The following is a 24281-nucleotide window of genomic DNA, read 5'->3' as shown; positions in this document are numbered from 1 at the left end:
TGGAGATGACTCCGAATGTTTGTCAAGCTTACGCATCACTAATCCGAACCGCAATAGCCTTGCTCTTCTGCAACCTTCAGTTGGCCTTTCCCGTATTTGGATACAGGCCACCAAGTTGATACAGTGTATACAGATGTAGCATATCTGCTATACAAAACTTATTATAATACACACTATCAGCTATAGACACATTGTAACACACTTTGGAAAGCCAAACCACACCATTGTAACACATTCATTATAACACATTCAGTAAATCAGATCATACCATAGCCGTCCATTCAAACAAATAACAGATGTGACACACTTATCAAAAACAACCGAAACGCACAACATAAGCAGGAACGGTATGTAACCCAAAGCAGGAACAGTATATGCATTAAACCCAAAACAGGAACTTAGTGACAAGAACCATCGTTCTTGTCAACAAAAGACAAACGTAACTAGCTGAGTGAAAACAATAACTTTCCAACATAAAACCCGGAACCAAATGTGCGAAACCCTTAACTTCATTTGAGTATAAATAAAACCAATTCCAACCGTGGCAAGTCAGATTCGTTCGGACTGTCAAGATAGGACATTACGCTGCCCAAAAATCTTCGCCTTCCAACTTATTTCAAGAGTTTAGTTATGTCCCCCTTCCCAAGGTAAGGCTTCTAAAACTCCAACGTTTCCAGTAAGGGAAACCTCCTAAAGGTTTCTATAATCGCCTGGACGATCAAGTGTCGAAAAGTCCGCTCGAACGAAGTTTTATTCCACCTCGGCTCATGTCAGCGAAATACTGACCTACCGCGACGGTACTCGAAGTACAGTTGTACGATCATCGCATTACACAGATATCAATTCTGCTTTTGATAGAGTATCTCATAAACTACTGCTGATGAAGCTCTCTAAATTAGGCATATCTACGTCTGTCGTTCACTGGATTGGGTCTTACTTCTCTAACAGAAATCTTCATTTAAAGTACGGACCGTCCTTTTCTTTACCGTTTTCCAACACCTCCAGTGTCCCTCAAGGAAGTGTACTAAGTGTCCCCTCTTGTTGCTATTATTCATAAATGACATTAGTTTTATTCATCCATCTCCTAACCACCTTCTATATGCCGACGACATTAATGTATTTGTTCCAGTGATGCAAGCGGATGATTAGAGCACGCTCCAATCTCTTCAAACTTCTTAGAGTTCTGCCTTAATAAATGTAACGTGATCTCTTTGTCGTGGTACATGTGTAGAATCTTCGTTAATCATTGCCAACATTCTATTCTATTAACATGATACCGACCAGCTTTTGCTACGAACGATGCAAGATCCTCGATTAAAGTTTGTCAAAAGTTGTTAAAGGACACGGACGTATATGGGAGACTGTCTCGACTTGCTCCGGACCCTTCTTGGTTTCCCTTTTCCCGCGTAGGTTCCGCGCTTCTCACGTCTACTATACCGCCGAGACAACATCATTGAGGCCGCAGATCGGCACAGAACAACCTTTATCACGTAAGCATTTATTTGGTCAGCATATAACAAAGCAGCAACAGTGATCTCTTCCCGTCGACGTCGGGAAGGCAAATATGTTATAAAATAGAAGCTTCCCCATTCCCCCATTTACGATCCTTGCTCCCCCCCATTCGCCACAAACTCAGCAAAGCTAGCAGCAATATCACATCCCCAGTGCCTCGTCGTTCCGTGGGTGTGGGTTCCCGCCCGCACCCGTTCCTAGTCCTGCAGCACGCTCCGCTCGAGGCTAAAGTCATAGTCCGGCGCGTACATCACCCGGCCGATGTAGGTGAGTATCTCGTTCGCCTGGATGCGCGTAATCTCCATGTCCGCCGGCTGGCCGATGTCCGCCGACAGCCGGAACGGCACGCCGTGCACCGCGTTGCCGGCCACCTTCTCGTCGCTGCGCTGCCGCACCGGCACCGGATTGCCGACCGCGTCGCCGCCAGCACCGCCCGGTGGCTCCGGGACGGCCGGGTACAGGGCACTGCCGGCCGCCGGTCCGCCTGGTGTACCGCCGGCCGCCAGCGTTTCGTCCGCGGGCTGTGCCGGACCGCCGCCACGGCGCTCGATAAAGATGAAATCGTCCGCGGCGGGCGGCTGATGATGGTGGGCCGCCGAACCAGCGCCCGGGATCGGTTCCATCGGCGCCTGTGTGGGGCTGGGTTTTTTGCTCTTGAAAAAGGAAAACATTTCGCTGCAACACTACACTCCTGGGCTGTGGGGGGGTCGCTCCTTTGCCAGATGAGTCACTCGGTTGGGCCTTTTGCGTTGTTTGGTGTGGAGTTGATGGGTGGGATGGGTGGGTCGTGGGATGGTATGTTTTGGGTTGCTCGTTGCTGCTGTGGTCCCCCACAGTACCGCACACAGCGAAGCCTTTCTTTGTTTTGATATCAGCAGCGGGGTCGCGTTTGGCAGCTCGCTGGGCATGCGCGTTTACGCTACCGGCTGCAAGGATTGGAATGGAGATTCGCGTACACGCGATTTGTCGTGACGGTTGGACGATCGCGCAACGAAAAACAATTACAAATGCTCAAAAATTACTCAAAAGATTACATGGTTTTACATCAGTTCTCATAGCTGTGAGACACTTTATTAACTCTTTTTTTTCGTGAAATAAACATAATATTATGGGTATTGGACACTATAGCACCCTTGTTGGACAAATCCAATAGGACTTTTCTACGAGCCTGTCCAAAAAGTCCAATTTCCAACATATGCAGTTCACTTCCAATAGGAAACAGTCAAGGAAGTGTCCTACAACCTTAAGAACCCCTGGAAAACTCTGTATTTTGTAATCCAAGTAATCGAAAATCAACTTCGACTCCAAATGTTAGAAACACCGACGTACTCTATCGTAAGCAGGCCAACAGGAGAAAGAGAGAGAGAGAGAGAGAAAAGTGCTTACTTTCACAGATTTTTATTATATACGCATATTACAACAGTACAAAAAGCGAAAGTTTATACATTGATACAAAAATAAAATTTCTTCCCGCCGTTTTTTTGCTTACCACGTCTGTTGTCGTTTCGGTTTGTTAGTTACATCTATTTGGGGGGGGGGGTTGTTTTTTTGTTATTTTTGTTTTGTTATGTTTGCAGGTTTTGCAGGTTTGGATGAGAAAAAGACTGCCCACGCGCGCGTGGCAGCCCGTAAACACACCTAATACATTACACATTACTAAATTCAACTCCACGGCAACACCTCGTCGAGACACTGCCCTTCTCACATCACATTTGGGTATGCTCTTTCACTACCCCCCTTTGTTTTTGCTGTAGTAGCTGTGTGGCTGTTGCTATTATTTTAATTATTATTATGTTCATTTTTAAATCATTTTCTTCTTCTTCAAGCTTTAAATGCAATTTGTGCAAAAGTAGCGGGGACCTCTGTACCCGGGATTCGTTCCGGCGCAGTTTTGTGATGTGTGTGTGTGTCTGTTTCAATTGTTGAAACGATCGGGGGGTGGGGAAGGAAAAAAAATGTGACGAGCGATGCGCGCACTTTAACGTGCGACTTTGCTTTGCTCCAAAAATCAAATCACACACATTCGCATTAATCTTAACTGCGCTCGAACGGGTATAATACCATATAAATTAATTTTCGCACAGGTTTTTGTTCCTTTTTTCTGTGTTTTTTTTTGTTTTTGCAGAACATTCTATCGCTCGCTCTCTCGCTATCCTCAATTAAGTAATGTCCTTGGGTCAAACTTTAGCCGTTAAAAAAAAAAGAATCCCTACAATTTACAATTACATCCTAACTTTCTGGCCCATCGGGCTTGGGATCGATTAATTTATGTTTGTGTTTATCGCTTTGCAACATCGCTTTGTTTTGTTTTTTTTTGAATTATTCTACCAAACATTCCTTTGCCTGCATTTGTCGCTAGTGTTGTTTCTTTTTTCCATTTTTGTTTCATACTCCCCTTCACAGCACGACTTACATTTACTACTACGAGGGACAACGAGGCTCGACTTCCAGCAAACAGCAACATTCGACAGAGTGTTTTTTTTTAAATAAAAAAAAAACAATATAATGGAATTGGTTAGTTAGGCTCGGTTAGCGCACACAAACATTCAAACCACAAATTGCCTTCGCTCTACAAACTAAACATTCACATGACAAAAAACAGGCCTACTACTACCTATGAGACAGTCAAGTGGGGATTAGGCGTGTGCAACCGATGCCATCGCTTACCTCGCAACACTTTGAACATACACCGTAAATCAGTACAAAAGGAGACCTATCGGGAAGTAAGGGGGGGAGGAAGGCGGAAGGTTACTTCTGCTTCCTGTGGGTGGGTTGGTTGTTGGATGGTAAACAAACAAAAAAATATAAAAAAATGAGGACCATAAGCACGAATTGTTCCAGTACTTCCTAACTTCTAATGTCACAACGATGATACCACACGTACATAGAGACACACACGCACACATATATAAACACGCACCGGTAGGGGATCGCTCTGGGAGTTATCAACTTAGCCCTTTCATCCCCCTCCCCCATTGCCTACATTCGCCAAAAAGTGTTTTTTTCCAATAAGAGCCAATAAGAGAGATTTCCATGTTGGGTAGAAAAGGTTCGCGGTGGGGGAATATTTGCGACAGCTAAGACACATTAAGACTTCACTACATGCCCGTCATGGGTTCAAGCCCTGTTTCCCCTTCCCCTCCTTCCCCACAAGCATATGCACGCATTGCTTTAAAAAAAAAACGTGACCCAAACCAAATCACACGTGTTCGTGGGGCTCGTAGGGACGTCCTCCTCCAATCAACGCCAAACTTAATTCAATTTAGTGGCCAAACCAAACACTCAGATCAATGTCCGTTTGTGTGCATGTGTGTGTGTGTGTTTTGGCAAATTTTGTCCTAATTTAAGTTACTTGTTTTTTTTTAACATAATTTATGTATAATTAAACGAAAACAATAGTTTACTTCTTTAGCGACTAAGCAGTTATTGGGGGCACGAAAAATCAACCAAAAATAAAGAGACCGAAAAAAAGGACCTCTGTTGCTTCCCCCGCTATCTAAAGGGTTAAAAGCGGTAGCTTAAAGCGGAAACTATCGGAAAAACAATTTAACTAACGCTTTACAGTCGTGTTCTGACAATTCTAAATCATGCTTTTGTGCATGTGTATTATCGTGCTTTTCTTCTATTTAAAAAATACGTTCTTATATACGCTTTTTGCGGGGATCGGGGGGGGGGGGCGTCGTTTCTGCTATTTAAAATACAAGATATAAAGTTGTACAAGATAAAAATAATTAAAAATACACACATTCACTAAGAGCAACGCGAAAATCAAGCGTGAGTAGAAATGTTTAACATTTCTACTAGGACGAGGTTTGTAAAGGTTTAAAACAGTTCAAGCAAAACCATTACAGGAAGTACAGGAAGCACAAAAGGGGGCGATCAAGATGCACCGTAAACGGGCACGCATCAAAGCAAGAGAGAGAAAAAGAGAAAGAGTCTATAGGCCTACAAAAAAAGCTCACTTTTCCCTAGGAAGAGGGGAGGTAGTGTGTACGAACAATTAAAAAAAAAACAGCCCAGATCGGGTTTGCAAAATTCTCATTCCTACCGGTGTGGTTACGTGTGTGTAAAGCGACAATCGAAATGGTTCGAAATAAAAAAATACAAAAACCCATCCAAAAGCAAACACTTTTTGCGCCTGAAGGAGCGCGCCTCACCACCACCATCACCATCATCATCCACCGGTGTGGTGATCAGTCGATCGAGATGAGGTTGGCCGCGTTCAGGTCGAGATCGTCGCACAGGTCGATCACACCGACACCCTCCGGGTCGAGCATGTGGCCGATGGTGACGAAGCTGTTCATGTCGTACCCGGACAGGCTGGAGAGCTCGGGGGCAGCTGAGCTGCCGGTAGCGCTGCCGCCGCCGCCGACGCCACCGCCGCCACCGACCGGTGAGCTGGTGCCGGTGGAGGCGACGCTGCCCCCGCCGCCGAACAGATTGCTCGGCAGCGACGGCGACCAGACGCCGGTCGGCGTGGAGAAGGAGGCACCGCCGGCGGGCGGCATCGCGACCACCGGCATCATCGCGACCGAGCTCTGGCTGAGCAGGGCGTCCGGTTTGCCTCCCGCGAACGTACCGCCGAACGAGGTGGTGGGCGGCGGGGGGCCGCCGAGCGTGCCGGACGTGACGGTGCTGGTGCGGGACGGGCCCGGCTTGCTGAGGCGCACGGTCGCCGCCGAGCTTTGCAAATACTGCGACCCGTACGCGGACGAGGTGGTGGGGGCGGCGCCGCCGGACGTGACGTTTGTGGGCAGGTAGCTGATGGTGGTGGTGGTGGTGCCACTGCCGCTAGCGAAGCTGCCGCCCCCACTAACGAACGGGCGGATCGTAATCGTGCTTCCTCCACCTCCACTGCTGCTGCTGCTGCTGCTCGGTTGTACGGTGGGCGGGTTTTTGCTGGTGGGCAGGAGGCCGACCACTCCGACGCCACCGCCATTGGTGCGGGTGCGACCGCCGCCCGCACCAGTCTTCACGACGGAGGTGGCGGGCGGCGCCTTGGCCGTGGTTTGCAGTATCTGGTGGTGCTGGCCCGCACTGATCACCTTCACCTTGGTGGTGCCGGTCGCGACGGCCGTCGTCGAACTGCCGGCGGTCGCCGCCGATGCCGCCTTGAGCGCGCTGATGCTGTACGTGACGGGCGTTATAGTTGGGCCGAGCGTGAGCGTAGAGGAGGCGGTTGTGCCGGCCGACAGCGTGTCCACGGTGGCGGTCGCGGTCGCCGTTGTCGCGGGCGCATTGTACTGCTCAAACAGCAGCTCCGACAGCGATCGACGGATCTAGGGAGGGAAAGGGAGGGCGGGAATGTGATTAGTATTAGTGATGAGAGTTATCGGACCTATCCGATTCCGATTCTGTGTTCGGAATCGATTCCGATGCTGGTACTGATTTCGTTTTCGGAGCCGATTCCGATTCCGGAGTCGATTCTGGACTCGTTTCTGATACCGATTTCAGAGCTAATTCTGGAGCCGATTCCAATGCTGAAATAGGTTTCGATTCCGGAACCGATTCCGATTCCGATCCCGGAGCCAATTCTGGAGGCGATTCCGGAGTCGACTCCCAATCCGCAATCGATTCCAGCATCGCAATCGGCTCTAAAATCGGAATCAGAATTGACTCCAGAATCGGATTTAGCTAATCCGGAGTGAGAATCAGTTCTTGATTTGAAAAGAGAAGTTTCAGAAGCGAAATCAATCCGGGAATCTCCATGAGAATGGATCGTTTACAAGAAAATTTGGATTCTTTGCGGCTAACAATACGTAGTATTTAGTGTGGCAAATCTGATTCAGATTCATGAATCTGAGTGAATCTTTGAAACGAAACAGTGAATCTGAATCTCGGTTGGCTAAGATTCATGAATGTCGATAGAATCATGCATCTCGAAAGAATTATGAATCTCAAAAGATTCATGAATCTCTGGGGATTTGAGCTTCTTATTCTTCTTCTTCTTTGCGTAACAACCTTGGCATGCCAGCAAGGCTTCTTGGCAAGTAGCACGTAGCCGAATAGTTTGATTTGCTGCGGGGAGACGGTACAGGCGAGGCTTGAACCCACGACGGGCGTGTTGTTAAGTCGGGCGAGTTTACCACTGTACCATGAAATTGCGCAAATTCATTATTTTGAAAATCATAGATCTCTAAAGATTTTTGAATACCTTGAGCTTTATGAATCTTTAGTGAATCGTGAATTATTGGAAATTCAAGAAATCTTTGGAGATTCGATTCGAGGTTCGATTCACTCATCGCTGAAGATTCATATGAATGAATCACTACGAAAGATTCATCCGATTCCTGAGCCAACTTCGAAACTGATTCCGGACCTACAATCCGGAATCGATTCCAGAAATATTTGGAGCTAGTTGGAATCGATTCGGGTGAGTGTAAGAGAGAGAGAGAGAGAGCGGGAGGGAGCAAATTACCTTTAACCCATCCGCTCGGTGCGGATTGCGGCAGCCACGGCACTTGCAGTCCACACACGACTTGGAGTCGACGTAGCACGGGCAGCGCTGGCCGCAGCAGGTCAGCTTGCCGGGCGTCGGGGTAGCATTGCCACACCGGCAGCCCTTTCGCTTCAGTGCTTGCTGCTGCTGTTGCTGCTGCTGTTGTGATCCCTGGCCCGATGTTTGTGCCGACGGTTGTGTCTGTGTCGTCGTTTGTTGCTGTTGCTGTTGCTGCTGCTGTTGGATGATGAGCGAGCGGAAGTTTTGCTGTTGCTGCGGCGCCAACGAAACGACAGTTTGATTCTGCTGCAGCTGATACGGCTGCTGCTGCTGCTGCTGCTGCTGCACCATCTGCACTTGCAGCGGGGAGGAAGACGTTTGCTGCTTCGCCAAAACCGTCCCGTGCTGCTGCTGCTGCTGTTGGTTCTGTAGTGGCAGCTGTATCGTGCGGGCTTGCGGTGGTCGGAACTGTAGCACGATCGGATTGTTCGGCGCGGCCGTCTGCTTCTGTGCCATTGCCATGCGCGGCTGCTCGAATTCGGTTGCTGCCTTGGCAGGAATGAGGGAGGAGCGTGTCGCACCACCCAGCGGACTCATCGTGGCAAGCTTCGTCGTTGTTGTCGTCGTCTGCTGCTGCTGCTGCTGCTGCGCACCACCGTGCACCGATTTGGCCGCCGTAGCCGCCGCCGACACCGTGTCCGGCTTGCGCTTGATCGTAAACTTGTTGCCACTTTCCGCGTACAGCACCGAGTACATGGTCGAGCCGCTCGACACGGTTTTGATGGTGGGCGCCGCCTCGAACTTGATCTCCTGCGGCGTGGTAATGTTGACGATGCGCGGCGTCGTCGGCACGCAGCTGTTCTTCACCACGTGCTGCGGGACGAGCGGGCTGGCGCTGGTGGTGGTGCCGGTCCGGCCCGCGATCGATTCCGCGTGTATGATGGTGGGACCGATCCGCGCCGGCAGCACGTTGCGTATGATGCTGCTGCTGTTGAGCGGTTTGGCCGCGCCACCGCCGACCCCGGGCGGGAATGCTGCCATCCGGGTTTGCTGCTGCTGCTGCTGCTGGCCGACCAACTTGCCGGCCGCAACCGACAGCGACGGTGGCAGCCGCTGATGGGGCAGCAGCGCCTGCAGCCGCTGCCGCTCCTGCGCAATCTGCTGCTGGCGCTGCTGCGCAAGCTCCAGCTGCTTCTGGAAGCTGTCCTGCGCATGCTCGAGCAGCACCTGGGGCGCACTGCTCGAGCCCTGCTCCGCCGTTAAGTACTCGGCCGGCTGGTCGGCCGGCTGCTGCTTGCGCACTACCGGCACCTTCTGCACCGCCAGCGACGCGGGAAAAACAATCTGCTGCTGCTGCTGCTTGCCTTGCTGCTGCTGCTTTTGCTGTAGCTGAAACATTGGCTGCTGCAGCTGGATCGTTTGGTCGGCCGAGGAAGACGAGGACGAGGACGAATCGTGCGGCTTGCCCCCGGCTGCAGCCCCGCTTCCGGCGGGCGTTTTCTGCACCCGGCCGGCCGCACTCATCGCCTTCTGGGCCGCCAGCAGTGCCGCGCTCGGCGGGGCAGGTTTGGTGGAAGGTTTCGGCAGCAGGCGCACCAGCTGCTTCTGGGCACCGGTCGGCTGGTGCAGCAATTGCTGCGGGGGCTGCTGGGACGGCACGACCAGCAGCTGGGCTGCCGCCGACTGCTGTCCCTGCTTCGCCTGCTGCTTGAGCTGTTTCGGGGGCTGCTGCTGTTTTGCCGCTCCCTGCTGCTGCTGGATGGTTTGTTTGATGTTCTGCCGCGGGGTTAAACAGTGGTAGTGCACGAGCTGGGCTTGCGGCTGGACCGGTAGTTTGCGCTGCAACTGCACTGGTGGCGGCCTTTGCTGTAACGCTACCTGTTGCACGGCCGCTCGCTGTTGCTCCCCTGTTGGTCTGTCCACCACTACCGGTCCCTGTCTCGGCGGCTGCCGCTGTACTTGTGCGCCCGGTTGCAGCGGTTGCTGCTGCTTTTGCTTCCGCTGTTGCTGCTGCTGCTGCTGCTTTACGGTTCGCTGTTCCGATGGCTGCCGTTGCTGGGCGGGCGGTTCCGGCTTTTGCCGCTGCTTCGACTGTGCCCGCTTCTTCCGCGGCGGTTGCTCCTCCCCTTCCACTTGCTGCTGCTTTGTCGTGCGCGCTTTCGTTTTCCGCCCCTCCTTCCGCTTTCCCTGCTCGTTCGCTGGCGGTGGTGGTGGTGGTGCAACGGGCTGCTGCGACGTCCCCGAAGTTTTGCCGGCCACTTCCTTTTTCCCTTTCTTTCCCGGCGGCCCTTTCGAGCAGCAGGGCGGCGGTGCGGCGGGAACCGGTGGCTTCGGTTCGGCGGCCGCGGGCTGCTGCTGGACGGTCACGACCGGCGGCGGAAAGACGCACGGCAGTATCGAGTAGGCCGACTTGGACAGGCCGGAATTGCACTTGAAGTCGTCGACGAAGGCGGCCCCCTCCTCGATTAGCTCCATCAGGCTGTTGGGGGAGGTGGTGGCGGTGTTGTGGGGGGAGGCGGCACTGCTCGGTCCGGGCCCGCCGCCCTCCCGCGGCTGGCCCGCCCCGCCCGCACACTTACAGATGTCCGCGTACACCGGCCGCGTGCGGATGAACGTGCAGATGCTCTTGTAGCACTGCAGCAGCAGCCGGAGCTGCGTGTTTTCCCGGTACTGCAGCAGCCCCTTGCAGAAGCGGCAGGCCGGCTTCAGCTTCTTGTGCTTGCCGACGCACACGCGGCAGATGTGGTGCTGGCAGTCGCCGGTCACCGGGCTGTGCGGCTCGACCAGCAGCTTGCAGCAGACCGCACAGCTGAGGCTCTTGCGCAGGTACGGCAGCAGCCGGTTCAGGTCCTGCAGCCCCGCGACGATGTCCCCCTGGAACACCAGCCGGGACGTGGTGATGTACAGCGAGGTCGGATTCATCGTGCGGCCGCCGGTGGCACACCGAGCGACGACGCATCGACCAGGCTCGGGCGCGCTCGGCTATCAAAACAAAGCACTCCCTATCCGCCCCTCCGCTGTCACACTCTCCTGCACAATGGTCGCTGCTGGTGCTTGTGTTGCTGCTGCTGCTGCTGCGGTGGAATGGGGACCAGGAAGCGCCGCGCTTGGCAATGGATGCAGTGTGTTGGTGTTTTTCTTGTTGGTTGTTGTTTCTGTCACACACAAACGAAGAAGAAGAAAAAAAACAGTCACAGTCGAGCGGGGGAGCACGGTCCCAGGCGGGGGGAGGCAAATGCCTTTCGGCTCGTACGCCGCACAGCACAAAGGGTTTGATCGTGGCGGGTGGGAGTACTGGGCCGCTTTTCCGGTGACACAGGTGCGGGACCGACGCGTTTGCCGCTGGGGCGGTGGAAAATTCCGATTTCCGGAGGAACTAGCGCGCGCCCGCGCGCACACACAAACACACACACACACAGTCACACGCACAAAACGTTCCGTATTGAAATCCGAAGCGTAACCAAAACTCTCTCTCTCTCCACGGTTTGACAGCCCAGCTTGCCGTCTCGCTGTGGCCTCCGCGCGGAACCGTGTGCTTGGCGTGTGTTGTGTGTGAATGGCGCAGTTGTGTCTGTACGTGCACAACAGGAATGCACGCTGCTCGAAAGCAGGTCGGTGGACCGCTCGATCTCGAGCAGATTCGACCAGTGTGCACGACGCGTACGGGGAGGGCCGGTTGGGCTGTATAAACAAAACCAAAACTTGTTAACATTTTTACACAGTTTCCATCGTGTTCTTCGTTGTTGCGCAGTATTGCTGAGGGGAAGGAGGTACGAAACAATTGCAATTAAATAGCAATAAGCAAGTGTTTTGTATTTGTAGCGCGGTCAAAGTAGGGCCTCAGCCCACTACGTTACGCTAGCGTTACGCGTAACGCCTGTTTTATCTCAAACCCAAGCAGCATTTTTTGAACGCCCTGTTTTAACCGTCGTGGATCATGGACTGTGTTGGAACGAGGTCAATTATTAGCCAAAATCGATTTTGCCATCTTGGATGCCATTTGACAACAGAAAGCCCTTGAAAATTCATCAAACCCTCGAGCATATATATTTACCAAAGGCATATATACTTTTTATGTCAAATTTATGACCAAATTAACATGGTAATTCTTGCGATTACCAGCCCGATTCACCATAAAAATCATAATTAAAATTTAAATCGAATAGGGCTCTCAGATGTCAAACTGCTGTAACGAACTTTTGGCTGCTTGTCAAATTGTTCTAAAATACTTGATCTCGTTCCTACACAGTCCTTGTATCATGGACTGTGTAGGAGCGAGGTCCCGTAATGTAAAACGATTTGACAAGGAGTCAAAAGTTCGTTACAGGCAGTTTGACCTTTTTGATTCAAATTTCTATTGTACTTAAAATAATAAATCGATCTGCTCATTGCAAGAAAATTGTTAATTGGTTCATACATTTTACAGGAAGAGTATGTATGCCTGTTGTTATAGTAAATGTTTGAGGGCATGATGAGTTTTCAAGGGCTATCTGCTGTTAAATGGCATCCAAGATGGTCGATCCGATTTTGGCTAAGATTTGACCTCGTACGTACACTTGCACGTCGTGAGCGTATCGGTAGATCTTCTTCTTCTTCTTTTTGACACAACAACCGCTGCTGGTCAAGGCCTGCCTGTACCCGTTATTGAAGTGGACTTGGCTTTCAGTGACTTTTTGTTACCATAGCAGGATAGTCAGTCCTACGTATGGGGGCACGGTCTATTCGGGGCTTGAACCCATGGCGGGCATGTTGTTAAGTCGTTCGAGTTGACGACCATACCACCAGACCAGACCGGGAATCGGTAGATAATCATGTCTTAATATTGATTATTTGTATGCGATACAGGTATTCTCCGATATACGCAAGCAATGCGGACCGAAGGCCATAGCGTATCTCCTATATCAGCGTGAGTGGAATTTCGAGGTTTTCAGTCAAATTATAGCTAGTTTTTGCATACTTTTGCTTGAAGTTCTAAGTTTTCATCACTAAACTAGTTATTTGATCTGATCTCAACTGAAGATTACAATTTTGTACTGTTTGAAGTGGTTTTTTTTAGAATTCGGCCCAAAGGGAATTTATTTTGCATGTGACATTTGATGTGTAAAACCAGTACAATTTGCTCGAAGAACTGTTAATTCTAAAAAATCGCATGCATCGAGTATGGCGTATATCGGGGAATGCGCAATGCACAAAGCAACTATTTATTTATTTATTTTTTAATTAATTAATGTACAGGCGGTCCCCGAGATACACGGTACCTCTTATACGCGGATTCGGAGATACGCAGTTTTCTAAATTTGACAGTTCTTTGAGCAAATTGTACTGATTTGACACATCAATTGTAAATTGCCAAATAATTTCCGTTTCGATATAATGTTAAAAATTATTTCAAAAGGTTTAAAACTGTTATATTCAGTCAAAATCATATCAAATAATTCATAAAGTGACTAAAACCGCCCCCTACTTGCAAAATTACACGAAAATTATTGATATTATAGCTGGAAATCACGAGATTCGACTTACGCGGAAATTCGAGATACGCGGTCGCCATTTCGGTCCCATTAACCGTGTATCTAGGGGACCGCCTGTACACTGGTCGTGTACATGACAAAACCATAATAAAAATGTTGCTTGGGTGTATTTTAAGACATGTAACGGTTCTCCAATGTAACGTAGAGGGCTGAGCCTTACTTTTACCAAAAACACAACTTGTTAATAAATTCACAGATTTTCATGTATGCTTTTTATCGTAGCGTAGTATTGTTGAGCATAAAGTGCGGAAAAATTGCAATGAAAAGGCAAAAAAATGAATTTATAGCATATACGTCAAGCGCTCGACGCCCGCTAACACCTCAACCAGCGGAGTGTAAACCGCTTTAGCTCGGGATTTTGTTTTTGCTCGAACGCGGAAATACAAATGCGAAACAAAACAACACACTTTTATTTTGCTAATTGCGACTACAAATTTTTGGTGCATTATTTAAATGGTTTTTTTTTGAAAACAAAAAAAAACTATTCACTTTTTAGTATTTGTTTTACATTAAATTTGACAATTAAATACGAACAGGTCACCAGCAAACAAAAACGTAAACAAAGAGATGTTCGCATTTGATGGAACATTGAAGAAATAGAGGAACAGTAACATTCCTCGGGTCATTTTTGTCGGTTTGCACCACAAAATCATGCTACAAAATATAGCCCTTTCCATTTCGGGGGTGAATTTTGTGCACCACAAACCTTTGTGTATGTTGCTGTATCACAAACCAAAAACGAAAGTGCCGCTCATAACACACTTTTCGCTTTCTTCGCGAAAGTTTTCCTTTAAGCTTACCTGCTTTCTGATATCGTTTTTGCCGATTTTTCACTCTCTCTAAACGGTTTGTGCAGCGAAGTTGTGCCTTTTTTGCCGGACAAAATAAACAACAAACCCGTTCCGAAGCGCAAGTGCATTGCGGAGTGGGGGGAAGGCACGTCGCCGCTGTGTTTGGATGGCTTTGTTTACATTTTGGGTTACGACAGCCGTTTTGACAGCTACCGGCCAAGCAGCGCGCTGCTGTTGTTGATCTTTCGTTTCGCCTTTCCGCTGCTGCTGCTGCTGCTGCTCTCTCTCGGCCGAAAGACGTACACTCACACATTCGGGCTGCCGGGCCGCTGGACGACTGTTTGCCGGCCGTGTTTTATCTTATCAGTTTTCCTCGTTTTGTGTTTCACCATTCCGCAGTGTGTGTGTTTTTTTTGTGCAGCTTGACAATACGGAGGGCTGATTTCAGGCCGGCACAAGCACACAAACGCCGTGTTGGAACGCAGTAGCGAAGTCGGAAGACAATCGTTCTCCAAGTGGAGTTGCAGTTGTGGAATTGTGGTCGCGCCCGGAAAGTCGCTCAGTAGTATCGCCGCCATGTGTACGCCGTCGAAAACGCTCCAGTCCTGCGTGCCGTTCCCGCTGGACGACGCGGTGCTGCAGGAGGTGGTGGAGAAGGCGAAGGACTGGGCGATCATGCACGGTGCCGCGATGCGGTCCAAGCAGGACTTCAACCCGGATGTGCTGCTGGTAATGGGGCATGGCCGGCCAACCTGTTACGTCATCATCCGCCATCACATCATCAGCGATTGTTTCGCCGCTAATCACACGCCGCTTCTCCCCTCTCGTTTTAGTTTGCACCGTTCATACTGACGCCGAGCTCGTTTCCGCGCAAAGAGTTCCAGAAGGCGGTCGAGCTGCAGCCGCTGCTGAACGAGCTGATACATGCGGTGGCGCACGACAGCCAGTTTCTGCTCGCCACGCTCAGCTCCACCGAGAAGGTGGACGAGTTTACACGGGCCCTCATCGCCATCTACCGCACCGTGCTGGACGAGGGCATTGCGCAGGTAAGGGGACCTTAGGGGACAGATAGCCGCCGTATAGGGCGCTGCTCATCAACCACACGTTCCACTTTGATAGGATCGCTATGCAGTAGAAAGACAAAGCGGTCATTAAAGTAGGAGAGAAAACAAATCCAACAAAACTGATTCGAATTAGAAGCTAACTGTTGTGAAACGACCGCTTGCTGCAACCCCGTCCGCTAGACGCGCCCATGGTGGTTTTGCTAGTATGAGCGGTTGAGGGCGATTAAAAACGAACGGCGTGTCATTATTAAATCGTTTGAGTAGAAAATTCAACATAGCATACAACTGAGCTGTGCCACATTTTAGCTTTATTCATTTGTCTAATCGATACAAAAAGCTCAAAATTTCATTCGAATAATAGTTTTAGTATGTCTAGAGAGAAACCCTGCTATTTCCTTTTTTTTAAAGCAACGACAATTTTCAGATGCTTCTTAAATTCACGTGACACATTAAGTGAAATTGATTCAGAACTCATACCATAATTGCTCGGAAACCCATGGAGTTCCTGGAACATTCACGTAACCCGGTACCGGTGCTGAAACTGATTCCAAACCCGTACAAGACTTAGCTTGCATCACTGGAACTGAACTTCACCCCATACCGGTCCTTTACCATATTCTAGGACAGATTGATCCCCAACCCTAACCAGATTAGTGATGGGAAAAATGAAGTTTTTGTCGGATTCGATTCCGACTAGCTTCGAAATTTTCTGGAATCGATTCCGGATAGTAGGTCTGGAATAAATTCCCGGAATAAATTCGGGAATTGTAATAGATTCCGTAACTGGAATCGGTTCCGGAATCGATTCCGGAATCAAAATCGGCTCCAGAAACGGAAATGGCCTGGAAAACAGAATCGGCTTCCGAATCGAAATCGCCTTCGAAATTGGTTCCGGAATCAGCACTGGAAAAGGTTCCAGAATCAGAATTGACTCCGGAATCGGAATCGGTTCCGGAATCGAAAGTGGCTCCAGAAACGAAATTCGTTCCAGATTCGGAAATGACCTGACAATCAAAATCGGCTTCGGAACTGGTTCCGGAGTCGATCCCGGAGCCGATTCCGAAGTCGATTCCAGAGTCTAATCCGGAGTCGATCCCGGATCCGATTCGGAAGTCAATTCTGGAGTCGGAAACGACCTGGGGATCGCAATTTGTCCCGGTAATCGAAACAGGATTGACTCCAGAAATGGAATTAGCTCCGGAATTGATTCCGAACACGGGATCAGAATCGGGTAGGTCCGGTTCAGAGCACCCATCACTAAATCAGACCTATAACTCGAACTCTCACTGGTTATGGAACTGATTCCGATTGCACATCGGTCCTCGATTTGATTCTGAACCCGTGACGGTTCTGGCGTTTTTATAAGCTGTCTTGTTATTTATTGTTTATTTAGAGATGCCACTTGTCGTGAGCTTTGACGAAAGAGTAACCTTGTTCCTTCGGGTATGCTCACCCCAACCAGTGGTAGACGCTGACTACACTAAACATTTTCTGTGTCGCCCTCTTTCAGGAATAACAGGAAATAACACTGTGCCAGCGAATCGACCGTTGATAATTATTGACAGCTCAGCTATGCGTCAGCAAAAAATCAGGTCTACATCTTGAAAAACGCCGTGGAAAACCATGCATAAGCGCAATATAAAAGGCGTGAAGTTTATGAGGTCCAATGGAAGTCGGATAATTTCCAATCGTTGAAAGGGCCCACACAACTTCCCAATATTGTCCAATATGGTGTTTCAATTCAATACTTATATTTATTAGTCATTAGTATTATTCAAGCGGCTGCATTGATGCCTCATGTACGTATAGAATAACTTCAGTATACAAGAGCAGTTCTGAAAATTTGCAAAACGGCTATGCTTAGTTTTTTAGGATTTGTTTTTGATATCGGTTTGATTTTTTAATTCAGCATATCCAAAGAGTATTCTTATTGATATGTGAAGACGGTACGCAGTTTAATGAACTGTCGCTGAAGCCTCAAAGTAAGCACACTCCTCTGTACATACTTTCTCAGCAAACAGAACAGAAAAGTATTACAAACAATTACATACACTGTAAATCCTAGTCGGAATTACGTTCCTCACAACGCATTGCCCCACAACGATAACCAATCAATGGATGTAAACTAAGCAACTACTAGAAAGTAAGGCTGATCAGCCTTTACTAGAATTGTATTATAGAGAAGATCTTTAACAGCTTACTCATCGATGGTTTGGAACGGGTTCAAATTATCACCCACGTACTAATTGCTCAATGTACAGGTAACGGAACGCCCGTAGATATCGAACGACACATTTTGGGTCGGGTGCCACACGCAAACAAAAAAGATTTAGCATTCTCCGGATGTTCACCAATTCGTGATAGAGCCAACCAGTCAACTGTTCCGACCACCTGGGGCTGAGTATTACAAGAGTAGGCGCACACTTTCGTGTATCATTTCCCTAGAAAGATGCATCAATCCTAGGGTCTTGGGTCCTACGTTTGCGATCCCACTCGTAGCACTGTTTGCTAATGTCTGTGTACTAATAATACAATTTTCCTTTCGCTTTCTCTCTCCTCTAACGCTGTATTACTTCTGTATCTGGTTTGTGAGGGAATCTTTAATCATATTTCTTTCGTAGGCTCTGTTCTGTTTTGTTAGCAGCTAATGTAGTTATGTTTTCGGCCATGAATTTCTTCTTCGTGTTAGCTTTAGTACTCAAAGGCGCTAGCGTTTTTTTTGGGGAAGATTACTTCAATATCCTAAATGTTGCATCAGCTACCGCTGAACCTCTATCCTGTACATTAAGTCTGTCATTTATCGATTGGTGCACTATTCTGAAAGTAGGAGAAGGTAAATAATAAGTAATCATTTTTTTCCTCGAATCTATTTAAGATTTTAACACAAGTAGCTAATGCATAACTGGGCGCAAGGTTAAGTCTAGCTTTAAATGGGACCCGTCTCCCTTTAACGGCAACGGCCAACAGTGCCAACAGAGCAAGCGGCTACTTATTAACACACCTTCGTTTCGTTGACTACTTGTTTCTCGTCCGCGCACACTGATTGTTCTAAATGTCACACACACACACACCCAAACACGCACCTTCTCTTCCGGCGTTCGTCGAATTTAACGTCCGTCTTTCGTCGACCGCGTGTTCGGTGGCCCTCAAACAACAGCCCCTCAGTTTGGGGCTGCTGCGCTCGGACTTGATGCTGGAGACGCGGTGCGACAACGACTGCGGGGAGCGGGCGCGCGCAATCAATGCCTACTGCTGCTGGAAACAGGTGGAAATCAACACGATCGCGTCCGGGTTCGGCCATCTCGGGCCCTCGAGCAAATATCTGCAAAGGTTTTTACAACACCATCCACCATTTATCTTGTTACTGTGTTTTTTCTTCTTCTTCCATTCCACCGCTACCTCTTTCTCTTTATCTCTCTCTGTTTTTCGCTCTAACGTCTCCTCTAGAGTTATACTTTTGCGTGCAGTTGTTGTTTTCCCCTCTACTGAATGTACATTGCCCCAAATCCTTCATTGTACTCTGCCCTGCCCCATGTAGTTGTAGTAGATTTGTTTTGTTATTTGTTTTGGTTAGACGATTGTTATTTTAATATGCTACTATCATATACTTACTATCCATGACTGCGAGCAAAAAATCATGTACATAACATTTTTAATTATATTTTTACCGGTTAGAACTATTCAAGTTTATAATACATATTTCTCTGTTTTGGCCTGTTCATCCATATAGAACCTTTAATAATTATTTGTTTTAAATTTTGTGGAATTTTCTGCTGCTAGTCAGAAATATCGATCCCTTCTCCTCTTTGCGTAGGTTTTTTGCGTTTGTTGCTGGACTCCAATCAGCTCCAGGTTAGATTCGAACGGCACTGCGGGACTGCGTTTAACTGTCACCGCTAAGAACGTATAAAAGTGCATAATCGTTCGGTCGGGTTCTGCCAGAAATCCGTTTAGGAAGTAAAACTATCTCGTATTTCACACCTCTACGCTTTCCTTCTTTGCAACAATCATCGCTTGTGTGTCTATCTCTTATGGTACTATATGTTGTTGGTTAGCTTCTTAAGGCGGCACTAATTAGTCGTTGGCATTAGCCCCAGGGTGACTGGCGTTCTGTAAGAGTTTACGATATCGATATCGAACTAAAATTGTCTACTTTATTGACTTAAAATATTTGTACATAACTGCTCAAAAAATGTATGTTTGTATTCTTCAACTCGTGTTAACTTCGCTTATGTGCATAGCTTATGTCCGTTGTGTTGGTTGATGGTTGTTGTAGAATTGTTGTTCACATTGTGTTGCTTGTTGGGTTTGGTGGGCTTGGTAAGAAAGTCACAACACGCACTGCGGAAAGATGTTCCAACAGTTGACAGAGTGCATAGTATGAGCAGTTGCTTTTATTTACATTTAAATCTCATTCTCGCTGGAACGTAAAACATCAAAGACAAGCAATGCCTCTTGAATTTGTCGGTAGAAGAAGTTTCGTTAAAAGCATACGAAAGCAAACCATCCAGACACATCCTAATTGGGCCGGTTTAAATAGCTTCGCACAGTTGTATCGTTTCATCTGTTTGCTGTTCCTGATTTATCCCGCTGTCACATTTTGCAAATTGATTGATGCGCTTTAAGTATGATGTTACTGCATGACCACCCTCTCTCTCTCGTTCTCTGTACGTAATACATCGTAGATCAATAATCTTACTGGAGTAGTTATGGTATCGTATCGTCTTGGTTCCTTGTTACACGTCGTTTTTTTCTGTTAGCCGTAGATAGTTAGTTACATTATAGTTTTGGTCGTTGCTGTTAATAAGAAGTTTTGTTTTGGGGGGGCTCGTTTATGGCAATCTGAAATCATTGTACCTGCATCCACATACTACTACGCTCCGAAAACACACTTCCCTAACCTGAACCTAGCTCTAGTGAATGTTTCTAACTATCCCGGTACTTAGTACTTTCATTCAAAGTTCTGTGCAATAACTTGCGATCCTTGAATGGATGTAATGAGAGTAAGACGCCTTTGTGGGTTTGATTTGTCCGGGAGCGCGGGACCCGAACGTGGACGTGGCAGTGTGTTGAAGCACATCGTTTTGGCGTATGCTAAAGTTCTAGGTATATGCACCTGAAATTGGTTACTAAACTACTCAAACCATCAATTAGCTGTTTGGCAGTATCAATTTAGCAGCAAAAAATCAATTCTAGCAGCCGCAGATGTATCGTATTAAATAAAACCCACCCAAAGGCAATAGCGCTCCACCGGTCGCTGCGGAAAGTAGTCCTCCGTTCTTATTGCTGTATACCCCTCTTTCAGACCATAACGCTCGCACTACTGCGGTCAGACTATTTGCCCAACTTTTCGGACACCATCAAGCAGGTGGAGATAAACACGATCGCCTCCAGCTTCGGCGGTATCTCGACCATTATGACACCGATGCATAGGTACATTTTATCAAAACCATTCCCTTCTGTCGTTGTTGTTATTGTTGTTTTCTTTCATTGTCACTGTTCTGGCCTGGGGGCCTTCCTCTCTTCTGCACACGATTCCCCCATCCTACACCCCTTCCCAAAACCCTACAATAATCCCTGTCGCACATACTTTTCCCAATGTCTGTTTTCCAATGTTTGTTTTGTTGTTTTTGTTTGTTATTGCACATTCGGCGATTGGATTTGCTACTGCATGTCTTCATTTCTAATACGCCTTTTCTGTGTGTTTTTGTGTTGTGTATTTTTTTAATTGGTTGGTGAAGAAAAAGTTTTTTTAATCTATGTTTTGTCTTCCCGAAACAGCAACTTTCTAAAAAGTATAACAGTCTTGTTTCATTTCTTGGACTGATTTCACAATAATGTGTTTCCTTCATTTTTAACAAACTATAATACCACATACAACCTATAATGTTACATTTTAACATCACCTAAACCCCCCCACAAACAGTAGTTAGACAAATATGTAATTGAAAGCACCACAGACACTATTGACGCACCCTTGATTCTTCCTTTGCGTGAAGTTAAGATTGAGCTCAAAGCACGCGTAGTTTTCGCCCTTTCTACTCAACGCCTTGTTTTTGTGTGTTTGATCCAATTAAAATAAAAAGAGAAAAAAAACTGTTCTCACTCTTTAATCTATTGCTATTTTGTGTAGCTGTGTAACATCATAACGGGAGCGTCTTACGTAATACAACTTTTTTTTTGTAGAATATCGGTCCAACAAGCCTGTACAAAAACTAACTTTCGTGATCCGCAAAGCACGTGGATGTGCCTGGATGTGGGCGGATTTAAAGGTGGCATTGCTTGAGATGTGGAACGCTAATGCCGGAGAGCAATTTGTGGCTAAAGTGTGGTTTGCTTTAACACTATAATGATGATGAACAATATGAGTGCTGTTCGAAGTTTGCTGTCATCAATTAGCTAGGGACCTGTTCTGAGCACGTGATCTAGTCGAACTAGTTGACTCCGATCTGACTCCGACAATTTTGGAACCAATTCCGGAGTCGTCCGGAGTCGTCCAGTTTCGCCTAGAATCGGATTCGTCCGGAGTCGACCGGAGTCGTCCGGAATAGGCCGGAGTCGTCCGGAATAGTCCGGAGTCGCCTAGAGTCGCCTGGAGTCGAAGTCGTCCGGAGTCGTCCCGAGTCGTCCAGAGTCGTCCGGAGTCGTCCAGAGTCGTCCAGAGTCATCTGGAATCGGCTGAAGTCGTAGTCTTCCTGAGTTGGCCGGAGTCAGCCTTCAAAACAAAGACTCCAGACGACTCCAGGCGACTCTAGGCGACTCTAGGCGACTCCAGACGACTCCAGACGACTCCAGACGACTCCAGACGTCTCCAGACATCTTCAGACGACTCCGGACGACTTCGGACGACTACGAACGATTCTGACCTGGAAAACTCCAGTGGACTCCGGTCTACTACGGATGACTTCAGGCGACTCCAGACGACTCCGGATGACTCCGAACGGCTTCGACTCTAAGCGGAACTACTGGTTCCCTTTTTTTATTCAGGAGAAACATTGGTTCCCATTTTGCCAGAATCAGAATCAGACTAACAGTAGCAGGAGTGGGATGGAAGTCTTGGATTATCTCCAGAGAGCACATCACTAGTCTGCACTGCGTAGCTGGAGACTGCTCAGTATGTTATTTTCGCTCATTCTTGACTCGCTTTGACGCGCTGAACATTGGTGTTGGTTTGCATTTGTATTGCTCTATTTTTAACCGTTTTTGACTCTTTAGTATCCAACCCACCAAAAGCCCACATTAAGAGTAGCTTTGATCTCACTAAAATATTATTAACCATTGTTTTGTTGTTTTCTTTCTATTCGCCCTAAAAACACTGTATCTAATTGCACTGCACCCCACCATTCCTACCTTTCGTACGCTAACCTGTAGTCATTGTAGATACTTCATTTGTAGAAACCAATATTTAAACCACTCGTAGTGTGTAGTGCTTGACGATCGCCTCTTTTCCTGCGCATTGGTACTGATTCTGTGTATTTTTTTCTTTGCTATTCTCTTCGCTGGTTCGCCGTTTTCCACCGTAGCTACATTCTGTCGGAGCTTGGACATCGAGAAAAGCTGGTCAATGTAAGTACGGTCGGTCGCGAATTTCCCGGCAACAGCCTCCTGTTCATTTGTCTGTTTTCCTTTTGCTTTCCAGCTGCCCGACAACAAGGCCCTGTCCGGGCTGTGCGATGCGATGGTTGAGGCGTGGAAGCTGCAGGCCCGCCCGTCCGCCGCCATCCTGTTCGTGGTGGAGAACGTGACGTACAACATCTGCGACCAGCGCTTTCACGAGTTTTACATCCGCGAAACGTACCCGCACGTGGCCGTCGTGCGCCGCACGCTGACGCAGATCGGCGAGCAGGGCCGGCTCGGCCCGGGCAAGGAGCTGCTGGTGGGCGACGTCGAGGCAAGCGTGGTGTACTTCCGGGCCGGGTACGAGCCGGGCCACTACTTCGGTGCGGGCGAATGGGACGCCCGGCTGCTGATCGAGCGGTCCGTCGCGATCAAGTGCCCCTCGATCCAGTACCATCTGGCCGGCACGAAGAAGGTGCAGCAGGCGCTGGCCAAGCCGGACGTGCTGCGCCGGTTCGTGGGCGATGACGCGCCAAAGATCGAAGCGATCCGGGACATCTTTACCGGGCTGTACTCGCTCGACCGGGAGGAGGGCGGCGACGAGGCGGTGGCGCTCGCGCTCGCCGACCCGGAGCGGTACGTGCTGAAGCCGCAGCGCGAGGGCGGCGGCAACAACGTGTACGGTGCGGACATCCCGGCCGCCCTGCAGGCGATGAGCAGCGCGGAACGGTCCGCCTGGATACTGATGGAGCGCATCTTTCCGCCCCTGTCCACCGGGTACATGGTACGGCCGAATGGGCCGGTGCCGCCCCCGCTGGTCCAGCTCGTGTCCGAGCTCGGCATCTTCGGTGCCATCATCGGGTGAGTGTTTATGTGTGGAAGACGGTAGGCTGTTGTCCCTTTGCGGTGATTGTTAATTAATTATTCTCCATTTCCATTTCCATTTCCATTTCCACCAATTGCAGCTCCAAGGACAAGGTGCTGTACAACAAGCAGATCGGGCACATGCTGCGCACCAAGCTGTCCTCGTCCAACGAGGGAGGCGTTGCGGCCGGCTCGGGCGCCCTGGACAGTCCGTATCTGATCGATTGAGGCAGACTACGCCGGCTGAACGCATTTGTTTTTCTTTCACTGTTTGTATTTGTTTGTCCCTTCTCTACGTAATGTTGTGACGTACCTCGGGCTGCTAGGCTGAAGAAAAGGAGCTTTTTACACAGACATATTGTGCGCAGAGCAAACAACCGATATACGTAAGGGAATAATCATATTTACAACCGCACAGATTGTTAGGGTAGCGTTTTGTTTACTTTGTGGAAGCAATAAATGGGTATGCACGAAACAAAAAAGTCATTGTGTCATGTGAACGCTGCGCGGAAAGAATAGTTTT

General features: G+C 48.5%; 3 protein-coding genes across 4 annotated transcripts; 1 reads left to right on the top strand and 2 right to left on the bottom strand.

Moving 5' to 3' along the window:
- Positions 1 to 1453: 1453 nt before the first annotated feature.
- On the bottom strand, positions 1454 to 2375 carry LOC120906658. The gene has a single exon (XM_040318498.1). The coding sequence runs from the start codon at positions 2181 to 2183 to the stop codon at positions 1710 to 1712; it is 474 nt and encodes a 157-aa protein (XP_040174432.1). The 5' UTR covers positions 2184 to 2375; the 3' UTR covers positions 1454 to 1709.
- A 519-nt stretch (positions 2376 to 2894) lies between these two features.
- On the bottom strand, positions 2895 to 14484 carry LOC120905483 (chromatin modification-related protein eaf-1-like). The gene is made up of 3 exons (XM_040316291.1): positions 14283 to 14484; positions 7931 to 11632; positions 2895 to 6791 (listed from the first exon to the last, which is right to left on the bottom strand). Exons 2-3 carry the CDS (start codon positions 10871 to 10873, stop codon positions 5706 to 5708), a joined length of 4029 nt encoding a protein of 1342 aa, XP_040172225.1. The 5' UTR covers positions 10874 to 11632; positions 14283 to 14484; the 3' UTR covers positions 2895 to 5705.
- Positions 14485 to 14500: 16 nt separating this feature from the next.
- On the top strand, positions 14501 to 24240 carry LOC120905484 (glutathione synthetase-like). Of its 2 annotated transcripts, none has more exons than XM_040316292.1 (6): positions 14501 to 15002; positions 15107 to 15319; positions 18495 to 18667; positions 22861 to 22903; positions 22977 to 23755; positions 23860 to 24240. In XM_040316292.1, exons 1-6 carry the CDS (start codon positions 14850 to 14852, stop codon positions 23984 to 23986), a joined length of 1488 nt encoding a protein of 495 aa, XP_040172226.1. In that variant the 5' UTR covers positions 14501 to 14849; the 3' UTR covers positions 23987 to 24240. The 2 variants fall into 2 exon arrangements, with proteins under 2 accessions (XP_040172226.1, XP_040172227.1); XM_040316293.1 differs by lacking the exon at positions 18495 to 18667 and adding an exon at positions 20643 to 20770 and having other exon boundaries at positions 14505 to 15002.
- The last annotated feature ends 41 nt before the right edge of the window (positions 24241 to 24281 follow it).

This window comes from Anopheles arabiensis, chromosome X (assembly GCF_016920715.1).
Source record: "Anopheles arabiensis isolate DONGOLA chromosome X, AaraD3, whole genome shotgun sequence".
NCBI classification, from domain to species: Eukaryota; Metazoa; Arthropoda; class Insecta; order Diptera; family Culicidae; genus Anopheles; species Anopheles arabiensis.
Note: the sequence above shows the minus strand (reverse complement) of the source record. Positions and strands in the feature narration are given on the sequence as shown.

Bases quoted from the DNA above. Each gene is read 5' to 3' on its own strand.
- LOC120906658 (XM_040318498.1), bottom strand. From the start codon at position 2,183: ATGTTTTCCTTTTTCAAGAGCAAAAAACCCAGCCCCACACAGGCGCCG.
- LOC120905483 (XM_040316291.1), bottom strand. From the start codon at position 10,873: ATGAATCCGACCTCGCTGTACATCACCACGTCCCGGCTGGTGTTCCAG. The intron at 6,792-7,930 runs GTAATTTGCTCC...TTCCCTCCCTAG, and splicing joins ACCGAGCGGATGGGTTAAAG to ATCCGTCGATCGCTGTCGGA.
- LOC120905484 (XM_040316292.1), top strand. From the start codon at position 14,850: ATGTGTACGCCGTCGAAAACGCTCCAGTCCTGCGTGCCGTTCCCGCTG. The intron at 18,668-22,860 runs GTTTTTACAACA...TTTCCACCGTAG, and splicing joins TCGAGCAAATATCTGCAAAG to CTACATTCTGTCGGAGCTTG. The intron at 22,904-22,976 runs GTAAGTACGGTC...TTTGCTTTCCAG, and splicing joins ATCGAGAAAAGCTGGTCAAT to CTGCCCGACAACAAGGCCCT.